Source organism: Tursiops truncatus, chromosome 6 (genome assembly GCF_011762595.2).
Source record: "Tursiops truncatus isolate mTurTru1 chromosome 6, mTurTru1.mat.Y, whole genome shotgun sequence".
Classification (NCBI taxonomy): Eukaryota; Metazoa; Chordata; class Mammalia; order Artiodactyla; family Delphinidae; genus Tursiops; species Tursiops truncatus.
The window spans coordinates 11,601,309-11,616,975 of NC_047039.1; the positions used below are offsets into that span (position 1 = coordinate 11,601,309).

At 52.8% G+C, this 15,667-nt stretch overlaps 2 protein-coding genes across 7 annotated transcripts in view; both read right to left on the reverse strand.

The window, feature by feature from the left end:
- LOC101332234 (L-gulonolactone oxidase) overlaps positions 1 to 9,905 on the reverse strand; it is a 31,976-nt gene extending 22,071 nt beyond the window's left edge. Inside the window, exons 1-6 of one of the 4 annotated variants that reach the window (XM_073805818.1) lie at positions 9,773 to 9,905; positions 8,925 to 9,026; positions 6,147 to 6,272; positions 4,775 to 4,869; positions 1,588 to 1,623; positions 811 to 901 (exon numbers count right to left, since the gene is read on the reverse strand). In XM_073805818.1, coding sequence (XP_073661919.1) covers positions 811 to 901; positions 1,588 to 1,623; positions 4,775 to 4,869; positions 6,147 to 6,272; positions 8,925 to 9,026; positions 9,773 to 9,775 — 453 coding nt within the window. In that variant the 5' untranslated portion in view covers positions 9,776 to 9,905. Of the gene's footprint in view, positions 1 to 810; positions 902 to 1,587; positions 1,624 to 4,774; positions 4,870 to 6,146; positions 6,276 to 8,924; positions 9,027 to 9,772 lie in introns of all 4 variants that reach the window. The other 3 variants (XM_073805817.1, XM_033857613.2, XM_073805819.1) reach the window with 3 other exon arrangements.
- The window catches only part of EPHX2 (epoxide hydrolase 2), a 66,553-nt gene continuing 60,679 nt past the window's right edge, over positions 9,794 to 15,667 (reverse strand). The window contains exon 18 of one of the 3 annotated variants that reach the window (XM_073805814.1): positions 9,794 to 9,926. In XM_073805814.1, the coding sequence (XP_073661915.1) occupies positions 9,909 to 9,926 (18 nt within the window). In that variant the 3' untranslated portion in view covers positions 9,794 to 9,908. The other 2 variants (XM_073805813.1, XM_073805812.1) reach the window with 2 other exon arrangements.

Here is a 15,667-nt window from a genome sequence, read left to right on the forward strand (position 1 = left end):
GGCCAGCCTCCACGGGTACCCCCCAGCAGCCTGCTTCACGGAGCCATAGCCTGGCCTGTTAGAAGCTCCTCCTAAAACTGAAAGTTAAAGGAGTTTGCCCCCCAAAGGGGTGGCTCCTGACGCAGGCGTCGTGAACTGTCATCCAGCCCCCTGGCATTGACACATGCTGTCTCATTGAACACTCTCCCTGGGTTGAGGAGTATTCTCCCCAGGTGACAGCTGAAAACAGGGATGTCCAGAGGAGTTAAAAATCTGCCTACGTGCTGCACACAGCACACATCAGGCTTAGGTCTGGGGCGCAGGTCTGAGCCCCAAACTTGTGCCCCAAACTGGGCTCTCGTGAAGTTTAAGAAATGCTTTTTGGTGAAGGTCAGGTGCGGATCCCAGGCCCGCCTGTGCTGGGCTCCTTCCTGGCTCCTCCCCGACTTGCTAATCTGGAAAGTCCCCTCGCTTTGCCTGGCTCCTGCCTAAGACCTTTCAATGGGGATGGACCACTTTGCTCTGCTTGCCCTTTTCCCCAGGGTGGCCAGGAGGCTCCTGAGAGGCAGGGCTGCGTCAACATGCACGAGGGCGCCTTCGTCACTTATGTCTGCTGGAAACGGATGAGGGTTAGGGGAGACGATGTTTCTGAAGGAGCCCTGCCGAGTCTCCGTCAGAGGCGAGACCGGGTGGGTTTGAGGCCCTCATGGAGCTGTGCCGACACTGCCCCGGAGTACCTGCTTGTCCAGCAGCCACGGTGCAAGGGGTGAAAGGGGCTCCGTCCCAACCTCCCCTCTCCCTGGCAGTCAGTGGCGAAGCAGATAGACTCACCTGGGTGGCTAGGATGCCGTGCTTGATCCCCGTGTTGTGTGTTCCGGACCCGATGACGCCAGCTGCAGTCACGTCTGACACGGCTCCCAGGCTGGAGGGAGGGGGAGGGACGAAGGGACCAGTTAGGCTTCCTGTGACAATGCCCCCTAGGGTTTCGGTGGGAGGCCCCTCAGAGCAGAATAGTTGACCCATCTCCTGCCTGGGAATCTCATCCCCAACTTACCACATCTTAGATCGTCTGACTCAAGCCAGCCCTTGTCTGTGGGCCGCGTGGCCCGTCAGATGAGCTAGTGGGGATACGGCTCAGCTCCGAGGGGAGGCCTGCCTGCCTGCCTCGGGCTTTCTGCAGCCTAGAACATCCCTTTCCTCCGACCCCCATCTGCCAGCAATATCTTCTCCATCAACCACAGGCCAAACGCTCCTACTAAGACTTCTCCAGCCCCAGCCTGTTGAGGCCTGTAGAGTCCCCATGTCAGAACTGTACACACAGCCATCCCAGGATGGTAGGAGGACGCAGGAGAAGGAGACCACGTCACCCCCTGCTCAGAAACCTCCAGGGTCCCCCGGGGCCTCCAGGATCAAGCCCGCACCCCTCAGCCTGGTGTTCCAGGCCCTGGAACAAATAATAAGAGGGTGCTGTGTGCACGAGGACCAGATTCCCAAAGGGGAATAAGACGCCTCCACCGGCGTGGGCTCTGAGGACAGGAATTAGCAAGATGTGCTCAGGTCTCAGGGTCCAGGAAAGACGGTGGGTCAGGAGTTTTTCAGAAATCTTACTTCTCAGGAGCTTTCTCTGAGACATCCCAGCCCCGTCTGAAAGGAGAAAGGAACCAGTGTTTACAGAAGGCCCACTGGGAGCCAAGGAGATTGGAGCCTTGCACGCTACACGACAGCTTCACGATAGCCCAGTTGCCTTGGTTCACACTTGAGAAATGGGCCCGGCCGGCAGGGCAGGGATCGGACCCAACCTGGCCCTCAGCACAGACCCAGGGCCCCAGAGGCAGGAGGGCCCTGGCTTCCAAAGAGGCAGATTGACAAGGATGAGAAAATCTAGCCTCGTACCCTCCTGCAATGGGACCTGGGGCGGCCCTGGTGAAACAGGAAGAGGAGGAAAGGAACCGAAGCCTCTTCCTTCCTCTGCCCTCACCCTTGCGTCACTCTTACCTTTTTGTCCACATTAGTTGGGTGACTTGGTGATATCACCCCTTGTGAAAATACCAGAATGTTAAAAGAAGACCACAGAAATCCTGTCGCAGGGAATGCCCCAGCGTGTGGACAGGCAGATGCGCGAAGACGTTCATCACAGCGTCATGAACGATAGTGAAGAACTGAGGACGACCACGTGCCCATGACAGGGGAGGGGATGGTTCACCAACCTGCAGTAAGTCTACCCTTGTCCATGAAGCTCACAGAGATTAACGAGCAACACGGAAATGGGCTTGGGACCACGTTAAAAGAAAGAGCTGATCTAAGTGTCCATTGACAGATAAATGGATAAGGATGTGGTACCTATATACAATGGAATATTACTCAGCCATAAACAAGAATGAAATAATGCCATTTGCAGCAACATGGATGGACCTCAAGATTATCATACTAAGTGAAGTAAGTCAGACAGAGAAAGACTAATACCATATGCTATCACTTATATGTGGAATCTAAAATACAACACAAATGAACTTATTTACAGACCACAAGTGGCCTCACAGACATAGAAAACAAACTTACGGTTACCAAAGGGGAAAGAGAGGGATAAATTAGGAGTTTGGGATTAACAGATACACACTACTATATATAATATAGATAACCAACAAGGACCTACTGTATAGCACAGGGAACTATATTCAATATCGTGGAATAACCTATAATGGAAAAGAATCTGAAAAAGAATACACGCACACACATATATGAAACTGAATCACTTTCCTGTATACCTGAAACAAACACATCACTGTAAATCAACTATGCTTCAATAAAAATAAATAAATAAGTAAAAGAAATAAGCTGGACAAACGTGAGGCCCTCAGGGAGGAAGAACTAGGAAGGAAGGATTAGACTTTAGTCCCCCAAGGGGTGGAGAGAACAAGGGGAAAGGTCACTTCCAGAGTCTGTGGAGCGAGACAGAGCCAGGAAAATGAAGGGGGAACCGACACTTACTTAGTAATTACTATGCGGGGCACCTTTGACTCACGCAGGCCTCTGAGCGCCCCTATTTCACAGCCCCATTTTCTAGATGAGAACTCTGAGGCCCAGAAGGGTCAAGGAACTTGAGTGACAGCTGGTACGAGGTAGAAGCAGGATTGCACCCAGGCCTGCTTCTGGAGCTGGGGTCTTCACCAAGCTGCTGTCCTCCCTCTTAGGAATAGCGCCTGTGTCCTGCTCCCTCTGGCTCACCACACAGTGGAAGCTCCAGAGCTTTCCAGCTGCGTGACTTTGAGAAGCACCTTTGCCTCAAGACCCTGCTTTCTGCATCCTTAAATGGGGCCTTCCTCCCAGGGATGATGATAGGATGAGAGAGGGCATCAAGCCACCGGCATGCGGCCTGACACAGCTCTGTGCTTCCCCCCAAGCCCCCAGCCACTCCCGAGGTCCCCACAGCATCCTTGGAGCTGCAGACCTAGGTGGCCCCTGGGATACACAGGACAGGACATCCAAACTCCCTTTGAGAGGCAGATGAGCCCTGTGCAGGCAGGTACTTGAGGAGGACTGGGTCCCCAGGGAGGACAGAGATACATCATGAACAGGGCACAGAGATGCTCCAGGGCCCAGAAGCTAAAGCCTGTGATTAACAGAACGTATCTCCTGCTGGTCCTGGAGATGTGTCTGCTAGCTGCGTACAGACCCCTGCACACTCCCACACCTTCCCTCTCCTGGGCTTTCACTCACGCTGCTCTCTCTGCCTGAATCCCTTCTCTCCTCTCGTTTTTCTGGTTCACATCAGGTCATCCTTTAGGGCTCAACCAAGAGGCCCCTCCTGCAGGAAGCCTGCCCTGATTCCCATCCATTCACACATTCCCCTGCCTGCCAAGGCTGAACACGGGCCCCCAAGAACACCACGGTGCCCTGAACACCTCTCTGGCATTGAGCCTCTTGCTTTGTGTCACGCTTGTCACTTCGTGGGTTTGTCTCCCCGCCTTGCAGGGAGCTCCTTGTGAGTGGGTCTGGGTTTTATTCATCCTGGCCTCTTCTGGGCCTGAACAAAGCCTGCACTTGGTAGACACTCCATAAATGTTTGAGTTGCCATGACCCTTGGAGAGGCAGAAACAGAATGGTTTTCAGAGTGAAAAAGTATAGTGATGCCTCAGGGCCTGCAATGAGAAAGCTAGGTGAATGGACCACCCACACTTGAAGACCAACCACAGGCTTCTATGGTGGCAATTTCCAGCTGTGAAGAGATTGCTACCCCAATATCCAAAATAATTCTGTCACTTGTTTCTAGTGGTTGAAGCCCCACAGTTAGACATTCACTCCTTTGGCTGCATTCAGCCAAATTCATTTCCTATTTCAGTGGAAACCTCCTGATATTAAACTTGAGCATTCACTGATACCATGTTTGGAAGGAAAAACAAGTGAAGCCACATATAGGTAAACCAGGAAGCCCTGTGTCTCAATCAGCATATGCTCTTCTGCTTCTCTGAGTGCTTACTTTGTATATCTTTCGGTTTGGGTTCATATAGTTTTATTCCAAGTTTTAAGAAAGGCTTAATGCATGGTTTTCCCATCCCTGTACTAGACTTTTTTAAATGCTAGCCTGTTTCTTTCTACTCTCACACAATAGCCCCTGAACACAGGGGATGGGGAGATGGGTACTCTGTGGGGGAGGAACAGGGGTCCAGAGAAACAGGTGCATCCTAAGAAGTGCTTCTCTTTGGCTCCTGACAGATGCTTGAGTGTCCAGCCAAGGCCAGGGCAGGGATCAGGGGCCATCACTGGCCCACCTGGGAATCAGGGAGGTGGCTCTTACTTGGACAAGGCCAGGCCGTGCTTGTCCAGCTGTGGGTGCAGGTCAGCCAGGAGGATGCCGGCCTCCACGGTCACCTGCTTCTTCTCCATGTCCACCTGCAAGAGACCAGCAGAGATTGGGATGAGCTAGGCCGTCGCTCAGTCCTTGTCCTGCAGTCCCGCAGGGCTGTGAGTACAAGCGTGTCTCCCGCTGCAGGCAGCCAAAGGGGTGCAGACAGAGCCCTAGAGTGCTGGGGCTTTGGGACTACTCTGCGTAACCCTTCTTTTCCCAGGGGAAAGAAATAAGAAGCAGGGAAGAGAAGGGATTTGCCCAAGTCACTGCGGGACTGGGAGAACTGTGCTGTGTCCTGAGACCCACCGCCCCCAACCATGGCTGCCCTGGGGGCTGGGGGAGGAGAAGTCTCCCTCCATTTCACAGCGAGGAGACTCAAGTTCAGGGACTTGGAGTCACTTGCCCAAGGTCACACAAACATCGGTGGCGGAACGGAGATGAGAATCCCATCTGTGCGACTCCAAAACACGCGTTCCATTGACCCCGGGCGCAGAGCCTGGCAAAATCAATTACTGGAGCGCAGTCCTCACTAATTAGCGATCAGAGTTAATTTCTGCCATGACTGATGTCTTGACTGGAACATTTTCTACGGGGTGGTGACCGTCAGCCTGAGCAAATCAGGAAATAAATAGTAGAGAGAAACCCAGAACCTCTGCTAGCACGGCTGGAGGGGAGGGTACCTGGCAAAAATTATAGCTCGGGGGAGCTGGCCCCGTCAGGTCAGGTGAGAACAGGAGCCCTCCTGACGGGCGGCACGCCTGCCAGTACTCTCACTCCCAGGCAGGCACCTGAGGTGGTGGTGGTGGGGCCTGAATTCATGGCTGAATTGCATGGACAGTATCCCAGCACAGGGCTGATGTCAGACCCCTGAGTTTGCGGCCCACTCAGCTGCTGATCGGCTGTGTGACCTTAGGCAAATCACTCTCCCTCTCTGATCTTCAGTTTCCCCATACGTAAAACAAGTTAAGTGCAAAGGCTTCTGGATTTGTCATTGTGAGTCCACCTCTGGGGGCCTGACTTGCCATTCTTGTTCTAGAGAAGTGGAGAGGAGGCTCTGGCCGGAGGGGAGGAAGGACATCCTCTCCGTGGCCACAAGGGGGCGCACAGACCAGACGAGAGGCCTGAGCAAGCCCAGGCAGGACCCCGGCGAGGGGCGATCACTGGGGACCAGGAATTGGGGGGTCACCTTGGGACTCAGAGGTGGGGAGGGGATAAGGCCCAAGGGAAAAGGCTAAGGAGTCTCCGCCTGGACTCTGAGACGGAGACCATGGCTGCCCGGCATGGGGCCCAGCAGCGGTGGGGAGCCCAGGGCTCCTGGTACCTTGAGGACGCGGTTCATCTTGCCCATGTGGATCATGAAGCCGTCGGTGCAGGCGATGTCTGAAGGTGAGTGGCCACCGCCCACCACCTTCACCCGCTTGTTCTGCTGCCTGGCCAGGGCCAGCACCTGCTGAGGCAACGCCTGCGTCAGCCCCGGCCCAGGCCTTTCCCTGTGAGGCCGTGGGGCCACCCAGGCTCTGGGCCCCCAGCCCCCCAAGGCCCTGCCTGGCTGGAGGCCGCTGTGCAGGCCACTCCGGGAAAGAGCCAGAGAGACGGGCCAGAGAGCGAGTGGGAGGGAGAACCAAGGAAGCACCCCAAAGTGGGGCTCCTGGTGTGCTCCCCGAGGCAGCTGGCAAACCTGATCACATTCTTCTCCTGGGCAAAACCTTTCAAAGGCACCCGGCACCTTCAGAAGAAGGCCCGTCTCCTCGTGTTGGCCCACATGGGCCTCAGCTGCCTCCCAGGGTGGATGAAGGCTCCCGGGGGCAGGGGCGGTGGCTTAATTTGACACCGTAGCCCCCCGTGTCTACCCCGGGCCTGACGGGAATAGGCCGTCTCTAGTGATCTTGAATGAATAAAGAAATGAATGCATGGTGTCACTCAAAGGAATCCATACTCTTTCACCCTTGTGTCTGGGCGTGGAACAGCAGTCTCAGGATTTATACCTCGAGGGGTTCCGGGGTCAAGGAAGATTGGGAAATGCCCCATAGCACTTGTCTTCCACGCCCACCCCCACGCGCGAAGCACGTTTAAGGCTGCAGGTTCTACTGAATGTCGATACAATGAAGACATCTGTTTAACACCATCTCCCTCGCACTCCCTTGACCACACAACTATTTTTATTCCCCCCCCCCGCCCCCCACCAACCCTAACAGCTCTCCAGGGAAACACAGGCCTGCAGTAGCCTCCTCCTATTTGTAATTCACAGTCGTGCAGGCTAGCATGGCTAGAAACAGCCTTCACACGCAGGACATCAGCACCCCTCCACCCTCTCCCCTCAGCTCAGAATGAAGCATATTGCCTCGGCATTCAAGGCCCTCAGATCTGTTCAAAGCCACTTTGCCTCCCAGCCTTCCTCTTCTGCCCTCCCCTTCCCCCATGCACCCTCCGGCAGCCATGTCTGACGACTCTCCAGGTGTCCTCCTCACCTTCCTTCACCTCACACTGCCCTTGCCCAGCTCCCTGTGGAGCTCCTGTGCATCCTCCAGGGCCCGGCTCAGCGACCACCTCCCTTCATTCTCATGCATGAGAGGTTGGGGGTTTTGAATCCTGGTTTGGATCCTGGCTCTGACACTTACTAATATGGGAAAATTACAAAGCCTCTCTGAGCCTCAGTTTGCTCATCTGGAAAATGGGGGTAATAATCACTACCTCACAGGGGGTTGTGGGGATGGATGAGACCACAGATATGAAGCAGTGGTGCTGATCACTCAGTGGTGACAGTGCCGTTCCCACCACTCTCCTCCAAGTGCCCTCACACACACCTGTGCACAGACTCACACCCATGCACACACACACAGCATGAATTTCTCCCTTCTCTGTTCTCTGCTGGTGCTCGTGAAACGTCTGCATCCTCTGGGGTTAGTCACATGCAGCCTGTCTTAGGGGCAAGTCTTTTAAGGGCAGAAGTCGGGTCATGTCCATTCATTCATTCATTCATTCACTCATTCAACAAATATTCAGTAAGTGCTTCCTGTGTACAGGTCACAGGGCTGGGTGCTGAGGATAAAATGGAAAAGAAGACAAGCATGGTCTTAAATCCTTATGAGGGAGAGAGACAAAAGCATGCAAACGTTCATGTCAATGAAATCACCGCAGGTTTTGAACATGCAATGAAAGAAATAAGCAAGGAGCTGAGATACAGAAGATGGGGAAATACTCAGATAAGATGGTCTGGGAAGCCTCTGAGAAGGTGATTTACTTTGAGACCTAAAGGATGAAAAGGAGTCAGTCTCATTAAAAGTGCTGGGACAGGCATCCCAGGCAGTGGGAACAGCAAGTACTAAGGTACGGAGGTAGCGAGCCAGGGAGAGAGGGACCTTAGGGAGGCCGGAGAGACAGGCCCAGAGGATGCATGGCCTTGGGGTCAGGAGTTGGGGTTTTATTCCACGAACAATGAAAGCTTCTGAAGAGCAAGGAAGTAGCCCAATTCAACTTAGATTTTAAGAAAATTACTTTTGCTGATTGTGGAAAGTGCATTTGAGGGAGGTAAGAACTGAAGCCGGGAGATCAGGGGTGAGGCCATCACAGGCCACGGCATGTGAGGAAGGGGTGGTGGCCTGGGCGTAGTGACAACAGTGCCGGAGAGAGGGAGGTGGGTTCTAGAAACTTCTGAGGCAGGACTTGCTGAGGTCCGATAAGGGACAGTGACCTACTTCCTGGCTTCTAGTCTGAGCAATCCCGTGGTTGGTATAGAGTCAGGGAAGACTACACGAGGACAGGTTGAAAGCAAACATCAAAAACATCATTTGGGGCATGTAAGTTTGTGATGTCTTTGACGAAAGAAGTCAAAACGAATCTGAAGCTCAGAGAAGAGACCTGAGCCGGAAATAAAAATCTGGCGGTCATGGGCAGACAGCACAAGTGGTCACGCAGCAGCAGCGTTCAGCTGCCGCCGACCCCGTGGAGCTGTCACCCCACCGGCAGTTCTGGGCTGGGGATGAGGGTCTTAGCTGGGAAGCCCACCTCCTCTCTGGGGCTGGCTTGGTCCGCAGGGCCCAGATGGAGCTGGAGGTCCAGCGGCTCGACCGCTGTGCGCCGTGCTGAGATGGACACTCACCTCTCTGATCTCCTCCACGGACGTGGGCTGGTAGTACATCTCCGGGTAACAGCCATAGGTCCTCGCCCAGTTTTGGAATTTGACTCCTTTGTACCCATGGACCTGTGATAGGACAAAACCCGGGTCACTACCAGTAAGTGGTCTAGGGCTGCCCTGACCCCCATCCCACTGTCCCAACATTGTAGAGATGGGAGGCTGGGGCCACGGCGCTGAGCCACTGGGAAGCTCAAACACACAGTGGAAGCTCTAAAGCCGTGCAGCCACGTGCGGGCTTCCTGCTACGATCTCCCTTGACCCCCATGGTCAGCGCAGCAGATCACGCAGAAAACTCGGCCCCTCCTTCGGAGAAGGGGGCCTACGTGAGATCAGGGGTGCAGCCCTGGGAGACAGCACAGCAGCGTTTCCTGGCCTGGAGGCCACAGCAGAGAGCCTTGGGGAAAAGGCTCCCGTTTGTGGGATCCCCGCTGTGGGCTGGGCACTGTTCCGGGGTCCTCCACATGTCATATCTCTCCGCATGTCACACCTTATTTAGGCCTTACAATAAAGCCACGAAATAGGTAATATTACTCTCATTTTCAGGAGCAGAAACTGAGGCCCAGAGAGGTAGAGTAACCTCCCCGAGATCACAGAGCAACCAACGAAAGACACAGGAGTCCAACCCCGGCCTTCCTCTTCCATCCCTTCCCCAGCACCCCAGTGGCTCCCCAGAGCCGCGAGTCCATTCAAGAGCTTCCCCGTGGCCTCCCAGTAGCCCCACACCTGCCCTCATTTTGCCCTCCCAAGCCGGGTTCACAGGCCCAGCCTGGATGCGGACCGGCAGGGCTGAACGGCTGGCCACGTGGACCTACCATGGCTCCAGCGGTGGGTCAGTGGCCTTGGCGGACTCCGGACTCCTCGTGGAGCAGAGCACAGGGCAGCGGGGTGCGGAGGCCAGGCGGAGCGGGGGGCTGGAACCAGCAGCGCGGTGACGGTGACCGCGGGAGCTCAGGGCCGACTCTGCAGCTGCAGCACACAGAGGGGCTTGGGGCCCGGCAGAGGTGGATAAACAGTGTGACGACAGGCTCCACCCAGACAAACAGCAGTTTGGCCTGCCCCCTGCCCCGGGGCTCCTCTCAGGCCGCAGGGTGGGCAGGCAGCGTTTACAAGGCGGCTGCTCTCTTCCCGAAAGCTGTTGAGCTCTGACACCAAGTACAGGCATTCTGGAGCCGGAGGACCCCCGGCCTCGAAACTGGGTCCTTAATGCCGCAGGTCAGGGGAGGCTGTGACATGGGGGCCCGCGTGTTAATTCATTTGTCAGAGCTGGGGGAGGGATGCACCAGGCTGCCCATCGCTATAGGGAGACAGAACGGGATGCTGGTGGCTGTAGCACGGGGGCGCGGGGGACGGGGTATGGGGGGGCGGACGAGTGACACTCGGACCAGGCAGAGTCTTCTAGCTGAGGTCTTCCTTCCCCAGGCCTTAAGGCAGGCAGACCTGGGTTCCTCTTCCATGCCTTGCGGGTTAACCTCTGTGAAGCTCGGTTTTCTCTCCAATAAAGTGGTGGCACTTTTGCCTAATCCTCTGGGTGGACATAAAGGTTAGAGCAGACGTCTGAGGAGCCCCGGGACACCATCAGCGCTGGAAAAGGTTTCAAGCTCTTGCATCTGCCCCCCGCGTTGAGCTTTCGGTGGCAGGCTCCTTGGGACGTCCCTGTCCACGTCACCACCCCTTGGCTCAGTGCCTGGCACCGCACCAGCCTCTGAGGCACGTTTGTGCAATGAACAGATTAATCAGTCACTGAGCATCTTGGCATTCGATCTCTCCAAGCCAAGAGCTGGGGTCTAGCGGGAAGCGTGAGCAACAGCTCCAGGGTTTTGGAGGCGAGGCCGGGCTGGAGGATCGGAGCTTGGGGTCAGATATACACAGAAGAAGTTCTGGAATGGGGGTTGGGGGACACCTGTGTCCCCCAAACCAGGATCTTCTCCAGCTGCCGGGTGCACATGTGTGTGCGTGTGCATGTGTGTGTGTGCGTGATCACACTCCCCAACTGCAAGGTTGTGTGCTGAGGGGGAGTGGTAGCCATGTGCTCCCCACAGGGAGATCCCAGCTAGTGGAGATGCTGTTGTTTATGATCGCTTAGCAGCAGCTCAACAGCAGAGAGGGAAGTCCCAGGTACGGGTGAGGAATCTGCAGAGCTCAGGGCCACAGAAAGGAGCCGATTTGGCACAAGAGCTGGGACCTGTGTTACGGGCTGAATCGTGTTCCCCCCACCAAGTTCCTAGGTTGAAGCCTTAACCCCCAGGACCTCAGAATGTGACTGTATTTGGAGATGGGATTTTTGGAGGTAAAGTTAAAATGAGGTCATTGGAATGGGCCCCGATCCAATATGACTGTGTCTAAATAAGAGGAGATTAGGACACAGACACAAACGGAAGGCCAAGTGAGGACGCAGGGAGAAGACGGCTGTCTACACGCCAAGGAGAGAGGCCTCAGGAGAAACCAACCCTGCGACTGCTTGGCCTTAGACTTCCAGCCTCCAGAGCTGTGAGACCACGAGTGTCCGTTGTTGAAGCCACTCAGTCTGTGGTTCTCTGCTGTGGCTGCCTGCAAGCCCCTGTGCTAGGGTCTCCACCAAGGACTTCATGCGGGAGAAGAACAAGCCCTCTCGCCTCTGCGCTGCTTCCCTCGGGCTTCCCTGGTGGAAGTCAGGGCCAGGGCGCTCCAAGGCTGCCAGCTCCACCACCCGAGGGCACCTCCCCACAGACTCCCTGCCTGGGAGAGGCAGGCCTTGGTAGGGGTGCAGTGGGGAGGCCCAAGGGCTGAGGGGTCCCTCCTCCGAGTTGGAAGGGGGTCCAGGGGCTGTGGCCACCAGATGGGGAGGGGTACGCATCATGCCAGGAGGGCAAAGAGGCCCCTGGCAAGGAGGGGAGGGGACAGCCCGATGCCACCCCAAATAAATAGCTTGCTTCCCGCTCACCCTCAAGCCCTGTCCCACAGCTTCAGGCGAAATGTACCCCGCGCCCACCCACAGATGTTCCTCTGCAACTACAGTGGAAGCCAGTTTTTCTCCTTTGGGTGAATGCATTCTGAGGCAGGACATTCCAGAAGCTGGATGCCATGGGTGTCGGTGGGCCTGGACTGTGCCCCCAGCCTGCCTGCAGGCTCCCTTCCCTCCTCTGCTGAGATTTCCTGAAGCCTGGAGTCACCCAGCAGGCTTGCTTTCTTCACCCTGTGCTACCACCCTTGCATGGAACGCTTCCTCCCTCACCCCCAAGCCAGTCGTATCACTTTTATGAATCGCCTTTATGGAAAAAAAAAATAAAATGACATGAAAAGAAATATAAAGATCAGCAAAAATGATGTCTATCAGTTAATTGAATCTGCCTCGCCACCACCTCGTGGTTGAGGTCAATGGTATATTGCTCATTTCTTCTTGTCTGAAGGACTCAGCTTGTTCTATACTTGCTGAGTCTTAACTTTTTCAAACATTTGTTGGCAAGGGAAATTAATGTTACCATCTCGATGGCCGCTGAAGCTTCTTTTAAAAATCATTTCCCCTCCTGTGCTTATTAATCAGTGAAAACGAGTCCTTAATATACAATTCGTACATGGTAACTTAACACAGTTAAGTTACCTGAAACACTGTGAACATTTAGAAGAGTGTTTAATGTTTTCTGATCAGTAGATATACTTCCTAGTCCCACTCAGCCAGCTCGTTCTCTTTAAAAAGGCTGATGGGGCTTCCCTGGTGGCGCAGTGGTTGAGAATCTGCCTGCCAATGCAGGGGACACGGGTTCAAGCCCTGGTCCGGGAAGATCCCACATGCCGCAGAGCAACTAGCCCCGTGAGCCACAATTACTGAGCCTGCGTGTCTGGAGCCTGTGCTCTGCAACGAGAGGCCGCGATAGTGAGAGGCCCGCGCACCGCGATGAAGAGTGGCCCCCGCTTGCCACAACTAGAGAAAGCCTCGCACAGAAACGAAGACCCAACACAGCCATAAATAAATTAATTAAATTAATTAAATTAAAAAAAAAGGCTGATGGACATATATACACTACCAAACTTAAGGTAGATAGCTAGTGGGAAGCAGCTGCATAGCACAGGGATATCAGCTCGGTGCTTTGTGACCACCTGGAGGGGTGGGATAGGGAGGGTGGGAGGGAGGGAGCCGCAAGAGGGAGGAGATATGGGGACATATGCATATGTATAACTGATTCACTTTGTTATGAAGCAGAAACTAACACACCATTGTAAAGCAATTATACTCTAATAAAGATGTAAAAATAAATAAATAATAAATAAATAAAAATAAAAAGGCTGCTGTACTGAATGTAAAATAGTTGGCTGGTGGGAAGCAGCAGCACAGAACGGGGAGAGCTACTCGGTGCTTTGCGATGACCTCGAGGAGGGGATGGGGGGGGAGGGAGGGAGGCTCAAGAGGGAGGGGATATGGGGACATGTGTATGCAGATGGCTGATTCGCTCTGTCGGGCGACAGAAACTAACACAGTATTGTGAAGCAATTATACTCCAATAAAGATCTATTAAAAATAAATAAATAAAAAGGCTTCTGTAAGGCATAAAGTTCATTTGTTGTCATTCAACAAATGACAAAGCTGGATGGCAAGGTTTAAAGCATCCCCTGCTTCTTAGGGTTCCCTTCCATCTCAATCCAGGATAACTGATGGAGACACTGACCAAATAATACATCTCCTCAATCTATTCCAATGGCAACCAAGACCACTGTTTGGGGCTTTCTCTGGATTCTTCTTACCTTGATTTGCATAAACAAAGACTCGTTTTTGTCTTCCAAATTCTGATACAAGCCAAACAGTCACACAAGCTCCCCAGTGCTGAGGCGTTCCGCCCATCCATCTTGGCAGCAACTTTATGCAAAACAGTAAAGGAACTACATACAAAACAGAGGTTAGGTCCTAACCCAGGTCCTTTTAAAATTGGAAGTAAATTTCTACTTGATTAAAAAGTGAGTTTATGACCTGCAGAATGGGGGAAAATATTTGCAAATCATATAATGGATTAATATCCAGAGTGTATAAAGAACTCCTACAACAACCAAAACCCAACCCTGATTTAAAAACGGGCAAAGAATGCCCACTTCTCCAAAGAAGATATACAAATGGTGAATAGCGCATGAAAAGATGCTGGTCACTTAGTACTAGGGAAATGCAAATCCAAACCACAAAGAGATGCCCCTTCAAACCCATTAGGATGGCTATTACCCAAAACTCAGAAAACAACGAGCGACAGTGATGATGCGGAGAAACGGAAACCCTCGGCATTGCTGATGGGAATGTAAAATGCTTCAGTCCGTGTGGAAAACCCTACCGTGGAGAGAATTCCCGTACGATCCAGCAATCCCACCTCTGGGTACGTACACAGAAGAACTGAAAGCAGGGCCTTTAAGAGATACTTACTTGTACACCCAAGTCTCAACTGATGTATGACTGGATCAACAAAATATGGAATATACATACAACGCAATATTATTCAGCCTTAAAAAGGAAGGAAATTCTGACACAGGCCACAACATGGACGAGCCTTGAGGATTTCAGGGGCTCAGAACGAGCCTCCCCAGAGTGTGTTACTTTTGCACGAGGAGCTAAAGGCAATAGAGCTCCTGTGGGTTCAAGAGAAACTACTGCTCCTTCCTCAACTACCTACAAGAAGTTAAATTGGGGATTTTTCCCAGAAAAGAGTTATTACCGGAGATAAATTCTGTCTGAGTGGCACCATGTATATGGCAGGGCAAATACCTAAGTACCCAGCATCTGCTCTTCCTTTTATCATCCTGTGAATGACCCTCCTGTCCTTGGAAGCCCCAGGCTCCTATCCCATTCCTTAGCTCAGGGGGGCACATATACCTCATTTTACTTTTCTCTCTCTGACCCTCTCACGTATGTAGGGTTCCCGTTATGTGTAAAATTAAATTTGATCTTTCCTGTTAATCTATCTCATGTCAATTTAATTCTTAGACCAGCCAGAAGAACATAGAAGGTAGAGGAAAGTTTTCTTCCTCCCTGACAGGATCTTATACTAAGTGAAATAAAGCCAGTTACAAAAAGACAAATACGGTATGAATCCACTTATATGAAGTAACTAGAGGAGCCAGATTTATAGAGACGGAAACTAGAATGGGGGTTTCCAGGAACTGGGGGATGGAGAAAAGAGAGTTAGTGTTTCATGGGGACAGGGTTGCTTGGGAAGATGAAAATGTTGTGGAGATGGACGGTGGTGACGGCTACACAGCCATGTGAACGTACTTAATGCCACTGAGCTGTGCACTGAAAAATGGTAAATTTTACGTTACGCAAGTTTGACCACAACTTTTAAAAAAGTGAATTTACAGGCATAGGGGTATCACTGGTATTCTTTCTAAAGCAGGTACCAGCCTCAAAATCCAGGAAATATGTATGGAAATAAGACAAAATGTATTTAGGTAAACTGCCAAAATGACTACCCATACCTTATCAATATGAAAGCTGTAAAAACCTACAGTATCTTTAAATGCTTCAACTGTGTTATTAAAACAATTATCGCATTTGTCTCATGAAGCAGAAGCGCAGTGACATACCCTCGTGGTTTATCCAACGGATCCTAGGGAAGACGTGCAGATGTCTAGAATCTGGATGTCTTCTCCTGAATTCAGTGCTATTGGCACACACGCCAACAGTCAGAGATCTACCGAGGCTTGGGACGGTGAAAAGACTCAGACCGTTGGTCATCCATCTCATGAAGCAGGACATC